Raw genomic sequence first — 21,828 nt, 5'->3', positions numbered from 1 at the left:
AGAACAGAAAGTAGCATAGAACAAAGTAGCATAAAGAATGTAATAATAAAAGCTATTAACTATATAATATCAACAAATTTTAACGATTCAAAAACCGACGAAAATATCAAAGGACAAAGAACGTAACAAGAGAAATCGACAAAGAAGTATAAAAATGTAATGATAAAAAATATAGTCGAACAGTAAGAACAACAAATTTCAACAATCTAAATGACATTACGTGTCTAAAAAAAATCTGTTCAACCACTTACGACCAAAGAAAGTAACACGAGGAACAAAAGAGAAAGGAACTAGTCAAAAGACTGAGTATATATACCGACCGATAAAACCAACACAATACTGGCTGTGAATACAAGGCCATTTTCCAGGAGTACAGCGAGAACGAGCACTTTTCTAGATGACGGCGGGTCGTGTTGGAAACTACATGTACGATTCTTCGCGCTCGAAGAAACTTACTGATCACGGACGCACATAAGAGAGAGAGAGAGAGAGAGAGAGAGAGAGAGAGAGAGAGAGCTCGCGAAGTTAGAGAAAGTAAGAGAGAAGAGAATTAGTTTCCAGGTATGTTCCAAGTCTCTGGATCTCCCCTGGTTTCTGGATATGCTCGGCGTTATTGTCAACAAGGTGCAAATACACACTGATGATGAGGTTTAATTTTCAATGTTGGTCGACCCTATCGTCCGAACGTCGTCGTAGACGACGATGATAGCGATGGCGTCACCCTGGCGTACACTAGCGCATTCACCGCCTTGCTCGTAGTATTCCGGAAAACGGGACTAATTAATCAAACTGAAATCGAGGAGGCTGCTATCGGCTAGGAAGCCTCGGCGAAGCACGAATGGGAAACTCTCCGCGAACCAAAAACAATTAATCTTGTTATATTGTACGAGAGGAAACGTTTGATTCCAGAGTTAGTAGATCGTTCTTTCGAAATTTCGTGGATTAACATCGATATCGGTTCGCTTCCCTCGCTCCTTCTTTTTATTTTTTCTTTTTTTTTTCGGCCGCTTGATGGTACTTTTTCCTTCTTTGTTTCCTCCGCGGCACGTTGTCTACGTACTAATTAATGCACGAACTTGCAAAGTCCGAAATGCCAGTAACGAGGTTTTCAATGCTGAAAAATAATTACAATGGCATTGTTCGACCGACTTGGCAATTGCCGCGTTTTATCGCCTCTTTTTCATGCCCCTCGCTACTAATTATGCGCGTAAAGTCCGTGAATAGACTGTAATTTTAAAATACTTCGTTTCTGATGTATTCACCCCTGTTCCTGTTCCACTGCCTCGGCATTATGTCCTGGGAATCGACTGCGGGCCTGTCCCGTGATTCTTCCCAGACAATCGAGTGCAATTACTCGCGGATTTGTATAAGTTATAGCTACTAAAAAAGGCACTATGGCCCCTAAAATAGTGCCGCGCGGAGATTGTTTTTATCGCGATAGCATCACGCCTCGCGTTCGCGATGGTTTCTGGCGGCAGCCGTAGCGTGTGATAAACCAAAGAAACAGGACAAAGCGAGAAGAACGACCGCGATCGGTGCCACCACCGAGGTGACATAGGCGTGACTGAAAAGTAAAAAGAGCAGAAGCGTGAACCGATGAAAAAAAGAAATAGCAAAACATCCGTGCAAGCAACGTTCGCGGAAGTCGATGCATTAGGTGCATCACGGGAGAAAAGTGCCGGATGCAAAACACGTAGATTCGTAAAGCGTGAAGACGTAGACGAATGGACGACGTCTTTCCCCGTTCCTCGGCCAGGTTGAACGACGAGGACGATAAACAAGAGGCAAAGAGGTGGAAAAAGGATGAAGCAAGGTGCTGGAAGAACCAAGCAAACTGTGGACATTAAGCGTAAGAGCTGAGAGGTTGGCAGCAGGGGTGGAATAAGAATGGTGAAGAAAAAATTGAGAAAGATAACGAAGGAGGTGCAGGGTCGAGACTGATGAGAGAACGAGTGGAGCGGAGGGTGAGAAAAAGTGCTGGAAACGAGCTGCTAGCGAGGAAAGAAAACAGGGGACGGAACAAGAAGAAAGATAAATAGTGGAAGCAAAGGAAAACAACCAGGTACTAGAAAGATAAAGCAGAAGGAGCATGTTTGCGGGGATGGAAACACGTACAGCTCGTAAGATGGGAAGGGTACATTATTTTCGATGGCGATTCTAAAGCTTGAAATTATTAATAGCCGGATTAAGATGATCAGTGTTCGTTTTCAGATGTTTTAGACATCTTATTTCGGTAAGGAAGAAAGAAGAAAATAGGCTTGCGATCTTTGTTGATCAAAATTATAGCACGATTAGGAAGGCAAAGTATTTTTAGAATATCCGAGCGATAATCGTTAGTCTCTTTAAGGTTTCTAGATAATTTCATATTCATTTATACTCAAGTTTGAAGGCTTTAAAATTAGACGTTTAAAAGATGCGAGCGAATTCTAGTAACAACAAAATAAGTTACTATTTCGGAAAATATTTCGAATGTTTGTGTTCGTTCACAGACGCTTGCAAATGGTCGTCATCATTGTATATCATAAGGAGAGACAGCGTCATCGTTATTCTCGAGAGCACTTTAATGAATATACGATGCAAGCGTTGAATGTCGAGAAACGATCTAGCTATCTCGGGAGATTCGATCCTTCAAACGCGGAGTGGTAATGTGACTTCCTTCGGTAAAACGAATCCCCCGCGTTCTATTTTCACGAGACGGAGTTTTGCTGTTGCACACAGCCAAGCAGACACACGTGCATAGCGGCGCTTATATTTGCGTTTCAATCGTGACACCTATACGTGGTTCATTTTCCGAGAGAAGAACATCTCGCGGGATCGCAATCTCTTATCCTTAATGCCATCACGGAAAGAACGCGACACCGTCGAGAATATCGGTGAATATTCACCCCCTCGGCGATCCCTCTGTTTGGCGTCCTTCGCTCGCCAATATTCCGCATTAATTCGCGAGAACGCGAGACAGATCTTATCTTGAGCCCTTTATTCGCGAAAAATGGCAAACGCTTTTTGATTTGCTCCATATAGTTGAACATCGTGGAAAATTCTCCTCGATCGATCGAAGAGTTATTTTAAGACGAACGATATATCGATCCGTTGGGATATTAATTTTTCACGTTAAACGTTTCTTATAAATGCACGGTGGCTACAAAAAGTATTTTTACACCATTGTACCTATGATAGCACTTATATACTAATTGATTTAGTCGAAGTATATTAAGTTTCACATCATTTGGTAGTACTTTCGTATGACTACACCAACCAAAAAAAAAAAAGAAAAAAAAGAAGCTTTATTGGAAAATAAGTGCAACTTTTTGTAGCTAGTATACGTATCTGTATGAAATACTCAATTGACATTTAGATTTTGCTGGTTCACAAGTGGGAAATTGTTTCTAAATCTGCGGTTCTCATTTAACATCCTGTGCACAATGCGATTATTTACATGACAAATATCAAAGGATAAGTGATTTGATCTGGTCACCAAATGTTTCTATACAGCTATATCGAACCGGATGAATTCCATCAGGGATGATTCGAATAATTCTTCGCTTCGTTAGCCGCAACATTTTGCTACATCCGCAGCGGCAATTACTCGAGGACGGAGTTTCGTGATTTCCCGCCATTGTCGCACCATCCGCCTCCTTCGAGTAAGGAATTCTTGCTATTGAAGTATTGAAATTCGATAAATTGATTCGTTTCAGTCTGTGTTATTACGTCTCGGTTCGCGAAGACCAAGACTCAACGTGAACGTAAGGTTCCAACCAAGAGGGCTGCTTGATTTTCGTTATTACATGTTCACTATACAGGTTCGTGTAGATCTGTATGTGTGTGTGTGTGCCAAGTAAATTCGGACTTTACGCCGCAAATAATTTTCGCTTCTAAACTACTTTTGCTTCGTAAATATTCAAACACTATGATTTAGTTTGATAAGACTGTATGAATCAATAATGAATTATTAATTAAACATGACTACTTTAGAAGCATTATTGTTTGTACAGAACCGATAGATTACATCCAAATTAAATTGCCTAATTAAAATTGCTGACTGAAAGACGTTCTATTATTTAGTATCCTTAGATTGAAGTAGAATACACGTTTTAAATCTTCATCAAATGATAAAATTTATGTTGTTATTTTTACTCATGTCCCAAACCTAAACTCATATAAGATCATCATACCAATATTTTGATGAATATTTAATGAAGAATTGACAATTTCATCTCACTAATCTTCACTTTAACAAATCGATTCGCCTGTAATTTTACAATTAAAATGCGTCTCGTGTGAACTAAACAAATATCTAGATCTTTTCTTTAGAATTCTGCTATACTTTCACGCTTTGAATAATTCATTCGAGAATCGTAAATAAAAAATATCGCAGAGAATCCTTATAATACGAATAAAATGAATCATAAACGGTTTAACGCGGGTCTAAGAAAAGTTCGAAGTTAAGTTTTAATCTTTTTAAGCGAACTTTCAGGATCTCTCGTAGGAATCTTGTATCAGTATCGTCTACGAAACTTCGCCGAAGTTATGACACAGCTGATAAGACTAATTAACAGGATGTACGATTACGTAAACATGGACTGAAATAAAGGGAGGGTTGATTAAGCGATCGCCGAGTAGATTTCTCGAGCAATTTAAATTTCAAGGCTTATTCTCAATCTTCTCAAAATTGTAACCTTTATGGGAACGAGGCTCTCTCAGCGTTCGACGATACATCTTATCGCTCGTAATTAAGAATACCCAAGATAGACGCGGGTCTAAATAAAGGGCAAGACTCTTGACGTCGACCGCGCGGTCGAGGCATTAAAGCAATCCTAAATCTTCTTGGGAATTGCAGCTTCGCAGCCGTTTAGAGATAAGTCTTATCCTTCTCTGATTGAAAACGTTAATCGCCAACTTGGAATGAAGCATGCTTTCTCTTGGATCCTGATATAAAGGCGTGATTAAACGCCGTCGACCCTTAAGGGAAATTGAAAATCTTTTCGAATCTGTAATTGGCGAATCTTCCTCGAATCTTCCGCAATCTTTCCGACATTCTCTTTTTCGTTTTCTCTTCTCCTTCGTATACCTCGCTTCACTTTGATATGCTAAATTACGTAAAGGGAAAATAAATAAGAGATAGGGATAATAATAATAATAATAATAATAATAGTAATACGTGAAAACTACATGGAACAAACATGAAAAATTAAATTTTCTACTTTTACAGGGAAGTAATTTTTAAACTCGTCGTCAGTACGAAAGTTGTCTGTTTACTTGGTCGTAAAGCTAAAAATATGTTGTTTATTTACTCGGAAATACCTTTACTATATATCTAAAAATCATCGAAATTAGTATAGTGTACCTATTCTAAATAATTACCCATAAAAATTTATGTTGAATTTTTTCTATGAACAAGTGGATCCAGAAAGTGACGTATTATTAGAAGAGAGAGAGAGAGAGAGAGCCGCACGCAGGACCGGATTTCCGCTCGACAGTAATATTCTCATAGACTGAATGCACCTTTCCATCGGGTTATTTATTTTTTTGATATATGCACAGATCGAGAATACATCCACTTGCATCAGCATCAAATTCCTTCCGCTGCTTTCCGTGCCAATTCGTTGAACCGGAAAACGTATCAGACCGAGGAACCTTATTTTCCAAGCATCGGCTGCCGGTCCCACGGGTATCCTTCTATCAGATATTCAAACCGTGGATCGTTCTTATCTGCACGTTAAGCGAAAATCATTCGATTCGTTTAAACGTTTCCCCGTTCAGCATCCGACGAACCTCTTTCGTTCGTCGATTTAATTAAACCGAAAATTGTCACGCTACGGAATTCCCTGTCTCTATTTCTCTCTTGCAGTGTCTTCCGACGCGGACCAGTTCCTCGATACAAGAAGCTAACTTCACTGTAGATTGTAGCAAGAATGTTATTAGATTCGTTTATTGGAATTTCGTAAATCTTCCGCGTAAAGGGAAAGGTGTTGCTAGAATTAGAGTTCCTGCGTATTGAGTTAGAATCCTAAGTGAAATGTACGCATGTTACGTCGGACAGATGACATAGTAATGCTTTGAAAGCAATTTACTCGATACAACGTTTTCCAGGATACGTCTCAATTAACAAATATTGCCATTAATTGGCTTGCCATTCTCAATTTCATTAAAAAAAAAGAAAAGGTAAAAAATTATTTAATGTTTCCAGCGGACTTAATTTCTAACTGGATTTTAATGGATTGCAATTTTTTTAAAAACACGTCGCTATTCAATTTTCTCGCGCGTACATGAGTAGTTTGGATGTAACTGCGAGGCAGATACAGCAATTTCGCAGATGGAGGGCTCGCAAGTCGCTGGTAAGAACGAGAATCACGACCCTTCTCGCAGACAACGTATTTAATCGCCAAATGCTTTCGTAATATCTTGAAACGCGCAGCTGGAGAATTTCAACAACGGGTCAAAAAGACCTCAACAATTCCAACAGAAGCGATCTTCCTAATATTTATCATTTTCTAGCGAATGATTGAAAACATACATAGCCCCGAGGAATGTGATCCAATGATGTTAACAGTAGCTGTTTCGCGAAACAACTTTCATTTCAATAGAAACCATTAGAAGTATTTCTGAATGTATCGAAAATAAAGATTCGAGTGGCCTTTAATTTTTACCTTACCGTACAGATCGATGGCACGAGATTGTCGAATTACTTGAATATTTATCGTCTAAAGTGGATCACGGAACAGAAAGAAAATCAGGGAGAAAGTTTCTCGAGCGTAAAATCACGGTTTCGCGGATTGTTGGCACCCTCGTCTCCCCGAATATTTCTTCGACGTATTTGCACGTATCACCTCGGGACCAACTCTGAAACTTCTGCCCGTTGTTCCCTAAATTTCATAAATATTCATTGTCGCGTGTGTGTTCTGGCAAAAGTGGATTTTCAATACAGCGACACGTATACAATAAATTAATGCATGCAAATTCGAATAACGTTAGAAGAAACGCTCTCATTGTTAAACAAATAAATAGAAAATAAACAGACCGGTAAAATGGAAAAAACCAAAGAGTCGATAGCGTTCTATTCGCGTATTAGCGGTTTTGTAGCCAAACTTCGAACATATTCTCGATGCACGCATTGATTGCTAATTATTCACCGGTTAATTGCAGTTTATTTGTTAAAATTGGTACATACCACACGTCACTGAGTAATGTAATAGTTATAAGCTTAATCGTGCATTCAAACGTACGAAACAGAGTAGATTTATGAGCTTGTTGCAAATATGAAGCTATAGTAAGCTAATAATAATGAATATTATCGCATTACGGTTAGAATTTGTGATTCGATACGTTACGGGTGAAAATACGCGTTCAGGTATCAGGGATTTTTTCACATGTCACGAGAATGACATCGTCATACATAGTAACCAACTGTGTTATCAAGGGTCTTTTCATATGAAAAATGGCAATTCAATCCCAGCGGCCATGATAGCGTAATCGATAGGGTGCTTGATTACTGTGAAACCATGGTTCGAGTTCCAACACGGATGGATTTCAAGCGCCAATTGCATTTTTTTTCAGTGAATTTTCATTACCTTCGTCGAAAGCGTGTTGTAGACACAGAGCAATGTATGGCGCAATTTAAAAAATTGGAAAAGAAATTTCCAGTATGAAAACAACGAAAAAAAAGAGATGACAATGAGTTCTGTGTAATTATACAAAATGAATTAAAAATAAAAAAAATTCACGGTCGAAATGGTTACTGGAAATGAATAATCCCATTTCCAAAAAGGGGGAAAAAACAAGAACAAAGAGGCGCAAATTACGGAGAAATAGGAAAAACAAACAAAAAAAGAAAAAAAAATAGCGGAAATAAGGCGAGAGAGTGGGAGAGAGGGAAAGAGAAAAAAACAGTCTTGATATTGCGTTGCCCCGAATCCTCTGGTGCGCACTACAATGTTGCCCATTGTTCTGTCCAGAAAATCGCTCGAAAAATCGAGATATTGTTCCTGGTCTCGCACAATACCCCCCGGAGTGGAACGCGTTCCACCGAACCGCGCATTATCATCGACACGCGCGGCGAAATAAATTAACGAGCGACAAAGCGGCAGGGCCCGATAACCCGCGCACGAGTCGCTGAATATCGCTGCGGATCCGTTTAAAAAACAACGTCACGCCGTACGTTGCAGCAGACGGGACGGTGAATCATGAATTTTCGATCGGACAAAGGCACAGCCGACGATCGGCAATTATAAAATTGCCATCACTTGTTAGGAAATTATTGCTGATAACGCGCGTTTGGTTATCGCTTCCATTTCGTCGTTCTGCTCCATTTAATTGTACGGATTTTTCATTGTTTCTCAAGTTGTAACGTCCTAGGGATTTCGATACGATAGAATTCCTTTCTTATTATTACAATAACAACGGAATGATGGAATATTCATCATTATGGGAAATGTGTCTTACTTTTTCCATTTTACCGTTTCTTTGACCAAAGCATACAAACTAGACAAATATTCCACGTAACCTTGAACGCTTCTTTCCTTATTTTAGATCCAGAAATATTCTTCCCACGCATTTCTAACGCTTAAAATGCAGTCACTCGCCATAAACAATCACGCGAAACTTCCATTTCCCGCAATATATCGCAGGAAATACCATTCTGCGTTTTCCAAAAACCATTCTTTCTATGCACTCGGTGTTCCTGGATATACATAGAAAGGACCGTACATGCTAATGCATGCTGCTCAGATATAACGTATATACCATGACGACAACGTGTATAGTCTGGCAAAAGGAAACAGAGGAGCTTTCAAGCTACCGAAACTTAGCGTGGACAATACCTGATACAGACCTTGAAAGGTTCACAATGAAAGCGTTCTCCTTTGACACATTCATCGTACGAACAGCTTCGTCATATTTTCAGGCGACCTAAAAACCGATCGAGCGCGTACCACGTTTCCAACTGGACACGGTATACACGGCGTCCTACTCTCTTTCTTTTTCGCTGGTTGCTTCCATCTTCCGTTACAGGACAGTGTCGTTCATCTCTCGGTGGTTGTTTCCAGGGCCCTTGTTGCACATCCGGCTGTACTCTGCGCAACGGCGATAAGTGCAGGGACGACAACGGTTGCAGGGATGCGAGCTTTTGCGACGGCCGTGGTCCCCAGTGCCCGCCATCCATCAACAAGCCCAACAAGACCATATGCAACGAGGAATTCGTCTGCTACATGGGGGTGAGTCTAGACGTTTCCGTCTGCTCTCTTGTTACGTGCTGCTCCTTTATCTTCTGGTGAATTTCTGTCTCTTTTCAGAACATCTTTATATATATAAAAGAGATAGAAAATATTCCTATTACAATACTCGTTATGTCATTTAGCGAGTGAAGCGAATCTCTATGTAGCTCCCAGTTGTCTATTCCTGTCTATGAAGATGTGAAGTCGCAGAAACAATTTTAATTTCATTATTTATGAGACTCTAAATATAGGACCTTTCATTGCTCACGGATCTAACCGAAATAATAATAACAACAACAATTTCAGCAAGTCTCTTTTTAGATTCATCTCATTCCTTCAAAAAGTGTTTTAACATTTACGAACACAGGGATATATAAATTGAAGTTTACAGAGCATGAAAATCCACAATAACTTTGCCTGTCGCACTCTATTGGTGTTGAAACACGCCATGACGCTCAGCTTTATGATCGCAGATGATCAAGCAGCGCGAAACCGAGGCGAAAGCGAAGTGCCGCTATATCGCGAAATACGATCGTGTTTCGTCTAAATTATCCTCGCGACGAAAATGAGTCCGTTGCAGCGGACGATGGTGACCGAAATTACGCGGAAATTTACGATTTCCTAGCGCGAAACTAGCTGCTTGCCTAGTTACTTATTCATTGGAGACTGCTTGCCACTTTCTCGTTCGTAATAGGAACTAGAGGAAGACTATATGGTACACACTATGCTAGAGCTACACAACAGATACTACCAAAAAGAAACCGAACCGTTTTTCGAGACTGATTAAAAATAACACGCGATAGCTTCGTGTAGATGACTTCTCTATATTTGTATACATTGCCTCGAACTATCGTTACAATGTTCACAAAGCTCGATGAAACCTTTCATATTGATGGATTTTAACAAGTCATCTGCAAAATCATTAAATGGTACCTGCTACCAGTACTGTGAAATTAATATCATCATTTTCTCTGTGACAAAAAACCATATACAGATGACGTTAAAAATGCCAGAATCGTGAAAAGGAACACGTAGACGTTCTTTGAAACACAATATCTTTGCACCGGTACTTTCCTTTGATAAGATTTGCATTGAAATTTCCATTAGTCGTCGACTTTGGGAGCGCGAGAAAATCCGTGGATCTTCGAAAACCGAAACCAGCAAAACCCTGCTCGAATGTAGGAAGCTTACGATTGGTTCTGTTTCTGGAAAAAGAGGGAAGGAAGAATCCACGAGGGAGTGATTTCGAAATGTACGCGTGGCATTTTCTTACGCGTAGCTTCCTCTTTCTCCACGAGCGCGCTTCGAGTCTCGAGGGTAGATTTAAGGCTCCGGCTGCCGTGCGCACGCACACCCGCAATGAAATACCCTTCAGCTCACGGTAGCACATTCATCTGTTAAGAAATCTTGAGACTCATCCCCCGCCCTTGTCGATCGGGTTGGAGTTAAACCGCGTGGAGAATACGAATTAGATTCCGAGTGAATTTTTCATTCTTCCTAATGAAATTAATTTCGGAAGAGAGGAACATCGGAGGGATCGAAATTATTCATCCATCGAAGGTATCGTTCGATGAATGAATATAAATCAAAGGTATCAGGAAATCTCGGAATTCATCCGAACATATGGAAGTTAAACTGCGTAGAGAATATAGATCAACTTGCAAGTGAATTTTTTTAACAAAATTATTTCTACGGTGAAGATGTATAAATAGTTTGAAGTTATCGGAATTATTCATTGATAGCAAGCCGTCTTATCTTTTTACATTCATTCGTCGAGACAAAGGTGTAAAGAAATCTCGAGAGTCAGCTAAGAATCAAAATTAAATCCAGCGGAGAACATAGATTATCTTCCAAGTTTTTCTAAGAATATTAAATTCTGCACGGAGAATATCGAAATTATCAATCTTCTTGTGTCCACTCGTCGAAACAAAGTTATCGAGAAATCGTGAAATTTCCTCGATCGAACAGAAATTAAACTGAGTGGAGGATATAAATTAGCCCGCAAGTGAATTTTCCTAAGAGAATTAATTTTATGGAGATACATATCGAAAGGATATGAAATGATCGAAATTATCCATGGATCAAAAGCCATGTTCTTCTTCGTACGAGGAAGCGAACAGTGGACAGCGGTGATAACGACGCAAGGTTATTTCCTCTAGTTGTAGGTTCGAGTAGAAACATTCGATTATAGTCAGCCAGGCGGAAAATGCGTTTCAGCCGCACACGTGCAACAGTTCGACGGTACGCATCGGCAGCTACGAATCGATACTCCCAAAATACAGGCTTTCTAATCTGCAAGTACAATAACGAGCGAGAGAGGCCGAGACGGGGGCGGCCGGCTGTCGATTGCAATTTGCTTTGCTGTTTCCGTGCCGCGCTGCCTCTCGCCATTGCTCGACAACGACCGTTCTTACCGTCACGCAACCATCTAAAAAAGACGCAACTTTACTTGCCAAAATAATTGACGGAAAGATGCAAAAAATACCTAAAATTCGACGTGGTTGAACAAAACAACACGAGAAAATCGTGTTTTCAAATTAAACGAATAGAATCTGAGTATAAATTTATTTCATCTATTGAACATTACAATAAGTACTATACATTGATTGTTTTATGTATTTTTACGTATTACTCTGTAATATTGAAATTTCTAATTTCCTATAAATTCACAAATGTCCATAGTCTGCGTATCACGCGATTATTACGATATAATCAACACATTAACGAAAGATAAAGTTAAATTAAACAGTCTATGTATTGTTCCCTTCGCCGTACTATTTCTAGTTTCGAACTAGTCTCATCCCGTCTCGATGCATGTTAATCGATGAATTAATTAGCCTTTTATGCGGAACCAAAGACACTTCAATATCAACTTGCGTGACCTGTTTGTAATGTATGCTCCCGCGCGACCTATCTATTTTTCATCGAACGAAGGATTTTCTTCTGTTTTGTGCACTCCATTATCGTTGTATTTGTTATATTGCTCTCAAAGGACATAGCTCGTTTATTACACCAAATAAATAAATAAATACAGCACGATAAAGCTAAGGCAAACGCGCAACATAGCGAACCACTGTATCAATTACACACAATCTATTCGAACTTAGCGATCATAACTTGGAAAATTACTTACACGATAGTCTGTATTGCGGTATAAACCGTCTTCAACGAGTCAAACAACGAAGAAAGGATAAGACGCCGCGCATCGTGTAGATGCGATTCAGTTCGAGAACAAGGTTCGAGTCGCGAGCTTATCTATCTTCGGTGACCCTGCTGGAAATTACCTCGTATTTAGAGGTCTATGCACGTAGGCTGACACTTTATCGGGCTCTTGCATTGCTTGCAGGAATGCACCGGCAGCATTTGCCTGGCTTACGGCTTGGAATCCTGTCAGTGCATCGCAGGGCCCGTGGATCCCCCGACCAAAAGCTGCGAACTCTGTTGTAAATTGCCAGGAGAGGATCAACCGTGCCTGTGAGAGACGATCGTTGTACAATACGCGGTTTCACGCGAATGTTCGTGTCACTCGTTTCACTTTGCTGCGGGGGAAACTCTACTTTCACCCTCGAAATAATTACCTTCTCTGTGTCTAGAGAATTCCAACTAAAGAGATTTGACCTTGTGATAATTATATTCGATTTTCAGTTTCATTTTACCGGTACTTCGCAGTTGAGCTTTTCCGATACGAAACCTGTGACGATGAACATTCGCAGGAATTTAACTATGTATATACAATACATACAGTGACCACAAAAAGTATTTGCACATATCCTTAGTTTCTAATGAAGGACTTTTGGCTACATTCTACTTTATTCTGTTCTGTCTCTAGGTTCTATTTTATTTTCGTGGTATGAAATTTGTACAGGCATGTAGAAATATTATTCAGTGATTCGAAATTTAATAAACTTGGACTCGAGAAATTGACATGTAAATACAATAAGAAACTCAACGATATGCAAATACTTTTAAATAAAGATTCACGCTCCTTTCAACGAGTAAAAACCTGCCTGCGACCGAAAATCCTTCCTACATATCCTTTTCTTCGTTACCTTTTTACACGACGAAAGCTTAGTCGAAAAAAGAGAAACGAGTCGTTAACTAAACATCAAAACGACCAAGCAAACGAGACGTCATTGCAGGTGCGTCTCTTTACAGATCATCGTTCGCATGGAATTCAGCGCCTTACGATATTCCTGATATGCTGTCGAAGCCAGGCACACCGTGCAACGATTACAATGGCTATTGCGACGTCTTCCAAAGATGTCGAGAGGTAATACACCGCTCAGACTTCTCCACGACCCTTCAACCTTTTTCAAATCAAAAAATCTCGCGTGTCACTCGGACAATAATCTTCTCTCTACATCTCTCTGATTACTTTTCTAATCATAGAGATTCTATTGTAGGTGGATCCAAGCGGACCACTGGCAACTCTACGAAGACTTTTGTCGGACGCTACTCTGGCGAGTTTTCAACGCTGGATGATCAATCGCTGGTACATCGTTGCAGTAACCGTTGTTGTTTCGCTGTTAATCGTGGTAAGTTTCGTCTATTTTTCATCTAGTTTTATTTTTTTATCCGAACAGACGAAGTATCGTGCTTATTTTAACCATTTCTAAAACAACGTGATGATTTTCTAATCGGTGAATCTTCCAATCTGAAGATTTCATATCGATTGTAACACTTTTGAAATTGACAAAGGCAAGATAATTTAAATAAAAAATGCTGAATTATTACGCTACGGTTAGCTTTTCTTCTTTTCTTCTTTTTATTATCGAAAGTTATTTGGAACGGATGGCATCAAAAACACGTCAGAAATTTGAAAACGGATTATCCAAACGTTCAAACAATTCGCAAATTTTCGAGTCCTATTAACTTTAACGCCTTTGCTATTCTCATTATTTTTCAAATTCGAGAATATTGCAGTTTGCGATAAAATATATTCTCGTGTTCACAGTCGAAACAAATTGATCTCGAAAGCGTGCGGATAATGCAGTTGCATATCCGGGGCAAAAAATATCGTCGACGTATCGAATACCCACGCGAAGCCAATTACCTGTCTTGTCAATTAAAATTTGTACATACGCATAAAAAACACCAGGAACAGTTGCACGATCTCGTTCTCCTGGAAAACACATACACATGCTGCGAACATCACGCGGCGAAAAACGATTCAATTACACCGATGTTTTCGTTCTGTTTTCCCGTAAAAGCGCAAGAACATTTTTGTAACGTTTAATACGATCGAACAATGAGTCAGTTTGTTTTATTCCGTTTAATTTCGAGCCGAGCGCGTGAGTGTTTATGATTAAAAACGAAAAATGTACGGTAAACATCAAAATTTCCTGAAATAAATTACCAGCTTTAATATTTAATTAACAGTCTACCCTTTCCCTTTGCAGTTTACCCTTCTCATACATCTTTCCGAAATATTTCAATCGAAGATTACAGGAAAAAAGAAGCACGATTCCTACGATTATTTATTTATTATTTATTATTATTAGGGGAAAAATATAGAAGAAAATAAATACAAGAGGTGGAGTATTCTCGCGATCGCGTTATAAAATGGCGATTAAGCGGAGGAAGGTGTCGACCGAGATATATTGTAAATTCAATTGCACGCAAGTTGGCCAACTTCCGAGCTGCGACGGCCGCGAAAGCAGCCGGAAATTCATCCGGAGATAGGTTTAAAGTAGCGACGGTAACGCGACGCCGCCACGAATTATATTATAAACCATATCCCGTGGGATCTTGCCGGCGGATAATGCAGCCGCAAACTTTTTCCGCCCCAACGTCCTCCTAACGAACATACTCTTTCCCCTTTCTCTATTTTTCGTGACGCGAATTTGTTCGTCAAGTTTCATTATCATTTAAATCCGTCGTAGCAACCAAATTATTTCGCATCGCGCTCTTTAATCCAATTAAATCGTAACGATCAGCATTTCCTTAAATATAAAACCGCATTGTGTGTTTCATGCCGCAGGCGCTCGTAACGTATTCCCTGAGTAAACGACGCAACAGCCGCGTGAAAATTCTGGCAAGCACAAGGGATCAGCTACACGCGGTTTCCGAAGGGACGAACGCGAGCGACGAGCCGACAAGGGAGCGTTCGTCCGTGCGGAAGGTACAATCTATGGACATTTCGTGGCTGAAAAGGAGGATCGTCGAAACGATGAAGAGCATCGCGTCCCCGAGAAGGAAGAAGGACGCGTCCTCAGAGGCGGGCACGTTCCTCGCGCGGATTTCTCGACTGTTGGCCAGAGATTCGGCCGTTCGTAACTCCGAGGAGAAATCTTCGAACGAAGTGGAACAGCTGTGTAGAAGCAACGTGGATAAAACGAAGGAAGAAAGCAAGAAGAACGGAAGCAAACAAAAAGACGAGAATGAAAGACTCATGGTGGTAGTTTCGCCAGAGAAGGAGACCGACGTCTGGAGGCGAGTCTGTCTGCTGTTCGTCGGAAGTCGCCGTAATCGTGCAAGTTCCTCTCCAACACGAAGAAAATCGAACAGTGGTGAATCGACGCGTGCACAACCTTGGAGAAAGACGGTTCAAGTTGAGAAACTGTGCACCGGTTCCAAGGTGATCGTGAGTTCTTGTAGAAGAGGAGACAGGTGTCAAACGGAGCCTCTAGTGGCTCCTGACACTCCGGACACTCCTGGCGAGACTTCAGAGACGAGAAGTCAGACGTCGGATTTGACTGTGTTGCTCTCTGATAGTTAGTTTCGAAAGAGAAAGTATCGTGAACTCTTACCTGAGAATCTGAGTGTTTATTTTCACCTGGAACGCTCATCCGCGAGTATTTTCGTCTGTGGTAAACATTTATTTCGATTTTACAGTTGATTCTGCTATTCCAACAATCTTCGTGTTTTAAGTTTCCACTTTGGTTTCTCTGACGCACTGAAGCAGCTACTGTGTAGTTCCCGAAATTACGAACTGAAGGGTTGAGAACTGTAAGAAGATACTTCTACGATAATTCTACGAGAAATCAAAAATGTTGATGAGAAATAAATTTGAGAAACGACGTATCTTTTTAAGTGTAAATATTGTACAGAATCTTATACCGCTATCGTCGTAGACTACTTTTTAGAGTAAGGCCAGCAAGGTTTGCGGAATCGAATGGATTGTTGTAATTCATTTTAGTCAGAGAGCTCTTCACCTAGAAGCGGACCAAACGTAGATGGAAGATCGTCCAGCGCTGAACTTCGTAGACTCGTGTATATAAAAACCGAACGATTGTTACTGTATAATAAATCGTGCGTCACCGTTCATTATTAACCCGCAATTAACTCATCTGTGTTCCCATCATTCGTCGATTATGGATATTTCGTTAGCTTACAGCATCCCTCGTTTCTTTCTCGAAACTCAATTTATCATTCAAAAGCCAAGTTGATCAGATCTACTTCTTATACATTTTTCAGTTTGTTTATTCATTTACGCGATTAATGTTCAATTTTCAAAAGACAAACAATTCACTTCCATAAATTCCATTATTGCAATGAAATTGCATACATAATTACAAATTTCAATGCAAATTTTGAAAGTACTGCGTTTGGAGTCTCATTACGCAAATTCATTTCTTTATGAATATGATTAAAGAAGTGAAACGAAATTAAAGATTCGTTTTATCCGCTAAATATTACAATGAATATTATATTTTGAATATTTTGCATACATGTATTTTTGGTCTACTCGTTACTTTTCTCGACATTTCAACTTATGAAAGTGGTTACTATGGCTTTTGAGTGACACGTGTGTCAGACATGCTCGACCTATACTACTTGAATCTATTTCTGTTGAATAATACATCGAACGTACACTAAATCTAAGTATGTATCTATTTATTATACGATAATATCGCTTACTAAGAAGTTATAATTTGTTCGATAAGGACTTCAATGTTAAATATTTGACAAATTTTTCCAAGGATTTCATATTGCCATAGCCAATTATTTTGAGCATATTATTATAACGTCTCTGTACGTTTGAACGAACGTTTCCTTATTATAGCTGACGTTAATTAAAATAATAATACAAAAGTTGATTATAATTCTTACTGTACCTCCGCTTGAAAGAAATGTAACATACCTAAATATGTAATAAAAAAAGAGAGTGAACGTTTGGAAAAACTTTCGTGTGAATCGTTTAAATAAAAATACGTTCGACTTTACCAACAAACTGTAAACATGAATTCAAACGTTATCGACGTGTGACTGTTCTATTAAACTTCCCATCTGCTGGTAACTTTTTAGAGTATCAACATTTTTGCAAGAAAATCCTTGCTTAGCGATTAAATACTCAAAATGAAATATGAAAAAGTGACAGTAAGTTAGAAGAAAAGCCTGAGAATAATTTAGATAATTTGATTAATATTCTAAACGCGATTATATGTCAAAGTACAATGTTTATGAAATATCAAAATCAAAATCGTAGTCGATATTATTGTAAAAATCGTCTATGTAAAGCTTGAAATATGATAATTTTATATGTAAAACTATATCTGTGAAAGCAAAATGGAATAATAGCAAAGTTATCGACTGAAATTTACCGAGCGTAGTTTCGTTCCCATATCGAAGAAGTCGATCTAACCTCGGCGGGTATAACATAAACTGAAAATTGAAACGAAGCGTGCCACGTATCAAAGTGGCGTAGTAATTTAGAAACGACAAATATGAATCTCTGCAATTTTCTTTCAATAATTTACAACCCTTACATTACCTTTATCTATCTGCCAATATTTTCCATTTTCAAACAGGTTGAAGAGGAGATTCCAAACAACCATTCGAATATCATTTTTTTATTAACGTTTTATCAGTTACAATTTTGATTACATACATATAATGTAGATTCTTCTTTAAACACATGTCGCTATAATACAAATGACGAGGATAAAAATTTGGAGTGCGTAAAAATGTAATTAGATGACAATTTTTTTTCTTTTTGTTTCTTTCTTTCATTCTTGTTTTCTCCCTTATTATCCCATTGGTCATGGCGATGGGCCAACTTTGAATGTATATTAATATAATATACCGAGCTGGCCCATGTCCACTAAGGGTTAAAGTTTAATTATTTTTTACGGTCACATCTTTTTTTTTTAAATCATCCCTAATTCGCTACTTCGTTTCACTTTTTTTTTCTTTCCTTTATACAGTATAATCGGTGCACATCCGTCGCGCAAGACTGGTCCAGTAATTAGCGATTGACCGATGCGCTGATCAAGTGAAAATCTCGAATATTGTTTACACCGACCACACAGGCACGGATTAGCGCCAAATTCAGAGGACAGGATATTTACAGATGAACAAACGGCTTGCCCAGGCGTTCGTCCACTCGCTTTGTGGACGTTCTACTTTATATACACGTTCGGTGCACCTTCTTTTTCGTCTCTTCTTTTAACATTCCTTCACCGTTCCTCGCATCGTTCACCCCTCGAGCCTCGATCAATAAATACCTATCGATATATCGATTCTCCGGAGAAATAAAAATTTGCAAAAATAAAACAGACTTAAAGCAACGAATTATCCTACTTTCATCCCTAACTCCAAACGTTGCCTTGTAAAACAAGATACGGAGCAAGACACAAGGAGTTCGAGTACCGAATTGAGTATTCGAATTGCCACTAGTGGCGAGAATCAAATACGAAAATCGAACGTCGTGTCGGTTCAAACATTCGAGGAACTAATGAGAAGAACGCGTCGAGGTTCGTGAATTTAAAAAGCAATAGGAACGGAGAAGCTCGACTTGTCTTCCGAGAATATTGAAAAGAAACAAGAGGGTGGTCCTCCGAACCACCGAGAACGAGTGGTATCTCTTTCTCTTCCTCTGTTTTCGTATTTATATGTCGAACTGATTGTTTTTAAATAATTATGTACTTGTTACGTATCTGCCCAACTACGGAAGTAGAGAATAATTGTAAAAGAGTAGGAAGTCAGTTTATTTGTAACATTCAAATAATTGTCTATATCTTATCTCTTGATTCAACGCAACAAAAATTGCACAGTATAATAACACTCTATTAAAAACAATTCGTGATATGAAAACACTCTTTCTGGTAAAACACGGTAAATGTAACGAACTACAAAAGTTTATGTGAATTTATAAAACATTGATCGTTTAGTGTTGAAACAATCGATGACTAAAGTATAAAAGCTGTACGAGCAAAAACTGAAAGTTTAAGACGTAAAGAAGAATTCTTAAAATATCTAAATACAACGAAATTGATGGTATCGTCTATTTTTTCGCGAGTCAATAAAAATTTTTACGAAAAATTGCGAATTTGTCCATAATTGAGCAGATCTGCAAAGTGGAAATATGATTTAGAAAAGCAGACATTAATCAGCCAAGAGGGTGTTCAATCTAGTCGATTACCTCTCCGTTTCCTAGCTCGAATTTCAGAAGATTCGCGAAAGGAAGAAGGATTTTACCGTCTGCAGTTCGGCTGCTCAGTCCAAAGGCCGCAAATAACGCTTTCGAGTAATTTTTGTTCCTATCCCTGAGCCAAAATCTACTTGGGACCTTTCTGACTCAGGACCGATGTCTTGCTTTCATTATCTTCCGTGTAGGTGTTACAGTTGCCGTGGACGGAAAGGAACGATCCTTTTTTCTGTCGAGAAATCGTCTTCTCTTTCGGGTAATTAACAACACGAATGATAACGTCGTGAGTCCTGGTTCTCACGAACTTTTTACAGGCTAAGGAATCTTCCGCGAATCTGAAGACATCACGAAGTGTTGCGTTTCAATGACAGGATGTGATTTCAACTCGAGAAACGAGAGAATAGATTGAAACATCTATTTGGGTGTTTCATTCGTAGGAGCTCTGTCGATAAGTGTCTTCGTAAGATGAATTATAACGAAACAACGTAATTAAAACTACGAAAGAATACATAGCAGAAACATTCCCCCCCCCCTTTTTTGGCAATAGAAACGAAACAAAGAAAATTAGTTCTGAAAAATTTTACATTGAGAAAGGCGGAAGAATCAATCAACGAGAAACATCCTATTTTTTTACGAATTAATGCGAGATCCGCTTCCAAAGAATTTTACTTTCGTCGGATCGTTAAAATCTAATAATCGACGGTAATCGTCTCATCGTGTCCTGTCCCTTCTTTTTACGCAACGTTTGAAACTAATTTGCATGATTTCGATACTCGGTCAAACGAACTAGGTTGCCAGGAGATGGCGAAGATCTTGGTTGGATCCCTGACTCGCGACGAATATTATTTTACAAAAGGAAAGGAAGCTACAACCGACTAAAAGCGCAATCGTCTCGATCCTCGCCACGTCCTGCTTTTACGTTTGTACATTCTAAACGAAGCATCGCCAAGATTCGCAAAACGCGAGCAACAAATTGGCGAGAAGCTAAAGTACGACAACGGACGATTCAATGAAACAGTACACACGTACGTAAAATCCGAATTCGTTTACTAGCAGAAAAATTTACAAAGTTAAAGAATGTACAGGGTTCGCGTGTAATGGTCGCGGTATGAAAGCGAGAGAAACTCGACAGAAGAAAATGGTTTTCGTTGAAAAGTTGGTCGATGCTCTTCTCGTTGGCAAAGCATTCGGTCCTTCATGGTCCTCGCCGGTGCGAGAACGCTTCCTCGCTTGGACCTTTTGATTTTTTTCTTTTTCTCTCTCCTTTCTTTTGTTTTTTTTCTGTTTTCTTTACTCATACAATCCGACAGAGTGCGACGACGAGGCTAAATATCTGATCGGACTGCGTTCACAACCTCGGGCTATTACTCTCCGGCTCAGTGTGTGCTTTGCAAACAATTAAAATTTGTTCCTTTATTATTTTTCATCTTCCTATTACGTTATATCTTTCGGTTCTTGTCTGTGTTTTCGATCTTTTCGTTTTCTGTTTCTGCCGCTTTTTTTTATTTTTATTTTAAATTCAATTCATGTTATTAGGGTATAATAATTAATTAATTAATTAATTAATTAATTATAATAGTGTCATTATAATTCGTAATAATATACAACATTTTTCAATAGATCATTTATCCTAAAACCCACCGCATGCTCGTGTCGAAATAATCGGTTGCATTTAATCCTGCTCTCTCTCCCTTTCTCTCTCTCTCTCTCTCTCTCTCTCTCTCTGCCTCAAATCTATTCTTTCACACTTAACGCGCGCAGGTTTCATTCTTCCTATCGGTCTTCCAAGCAGTCACACTCACTCTTTGATTCGCACACACCAGTTTTCCCTCCTAATAATTTCACTTGCCTGTATTAGAGAAGGCATTAGATCAGGCATACTGAACTCTCTGATTAAGAAACGCACACCGTTTTCGTTCTCCTCCGATCGTTTCCTATCTTTCCGTCTTTTTCTGTTTCTTCGCACACTTTCACGCCGTGGGACAGTACTGGCTTCACGCGTAACTTACCTATCTAATTCAATGATTCGTAGTCGTAAGTGTGTGATCTCTGAACGTGTGTGTACGTGTGTATGGTATGCGCGTGCCTAGCTGTTTCGTTTCTCGCTCGGTCCACTCTCGCTTCTCTTCTCAACCGGCTATTTTCTCGTCTACCTCAACGCCTTGCTTCATTCGAACGTTCTCTAGCGTATCGCACAGCCGAATGACCAAAGGAGCAAAATATCTATATTCGCGGGATAACCGCGACGCG

General features: G+C 39.3%; 1 protein-coding gene across 2 annotated transcripts in view; it reads left to right on the top strand.

Annotated features, from left to right (window-relative positions):
- LOC126924928 (disintegrin and metalloproteinase domain-containing protein 10-like) overlaps positions 1 to 17,533 on the top strand; it is a 156,877-nt gene extending 139,344 nt beyond the window's left edge. For both annotated transcript variants that reach the window (XM_050739942.1, XM_050739943.1), the window contains exons 13-17: positions 9,042 to 9,209; positions 12,556 to 12,683; positions 13,365 to 13,479; positions 13,613 to 13,744; positions 15,190 to 17,533. In XM_050739942.1, coding sequence (XP_050595899.1) covers positions 9,042 to 9,209; positions 12,556 to 12,683; positions 13,365 to 13,479; positions 13,613 to 13,744; positions 15,190 to 15,927 — 1,281 coding nt within the window. In that variant the 3' untranslated portion in view covers positions 15,928 to 17,533. The remainder of the gene's footprint in view (positions 1 to 9,041; positions 9,210 to 12,555; positions 12,684 to 13,364; positions 13,480 to 13,612; positions 13,745 to 15,189) is intronic.
- The last annotated feature ends 4,295 nt before the right edge of the window (positions 17,534 to 21,828 follow it).

Source organism: Bombus affinis, chromosome 15 (assembly GCF_024516045.1).
Source record: "Bombus affinis isolate iyBomAffi1 chromosome 15, iyBomAffi1.2, whole genome shotgun sequence".
Classification (NCBI taxonomy): Eukaryota; Metazoa; Arthropoda; class Insecta; order Hymenoptera; family Apidae; genus Bombus; species Bombus affinis.
This window is presented reverse-complemented; position numbering and strand designations above follow the sequence as displayed.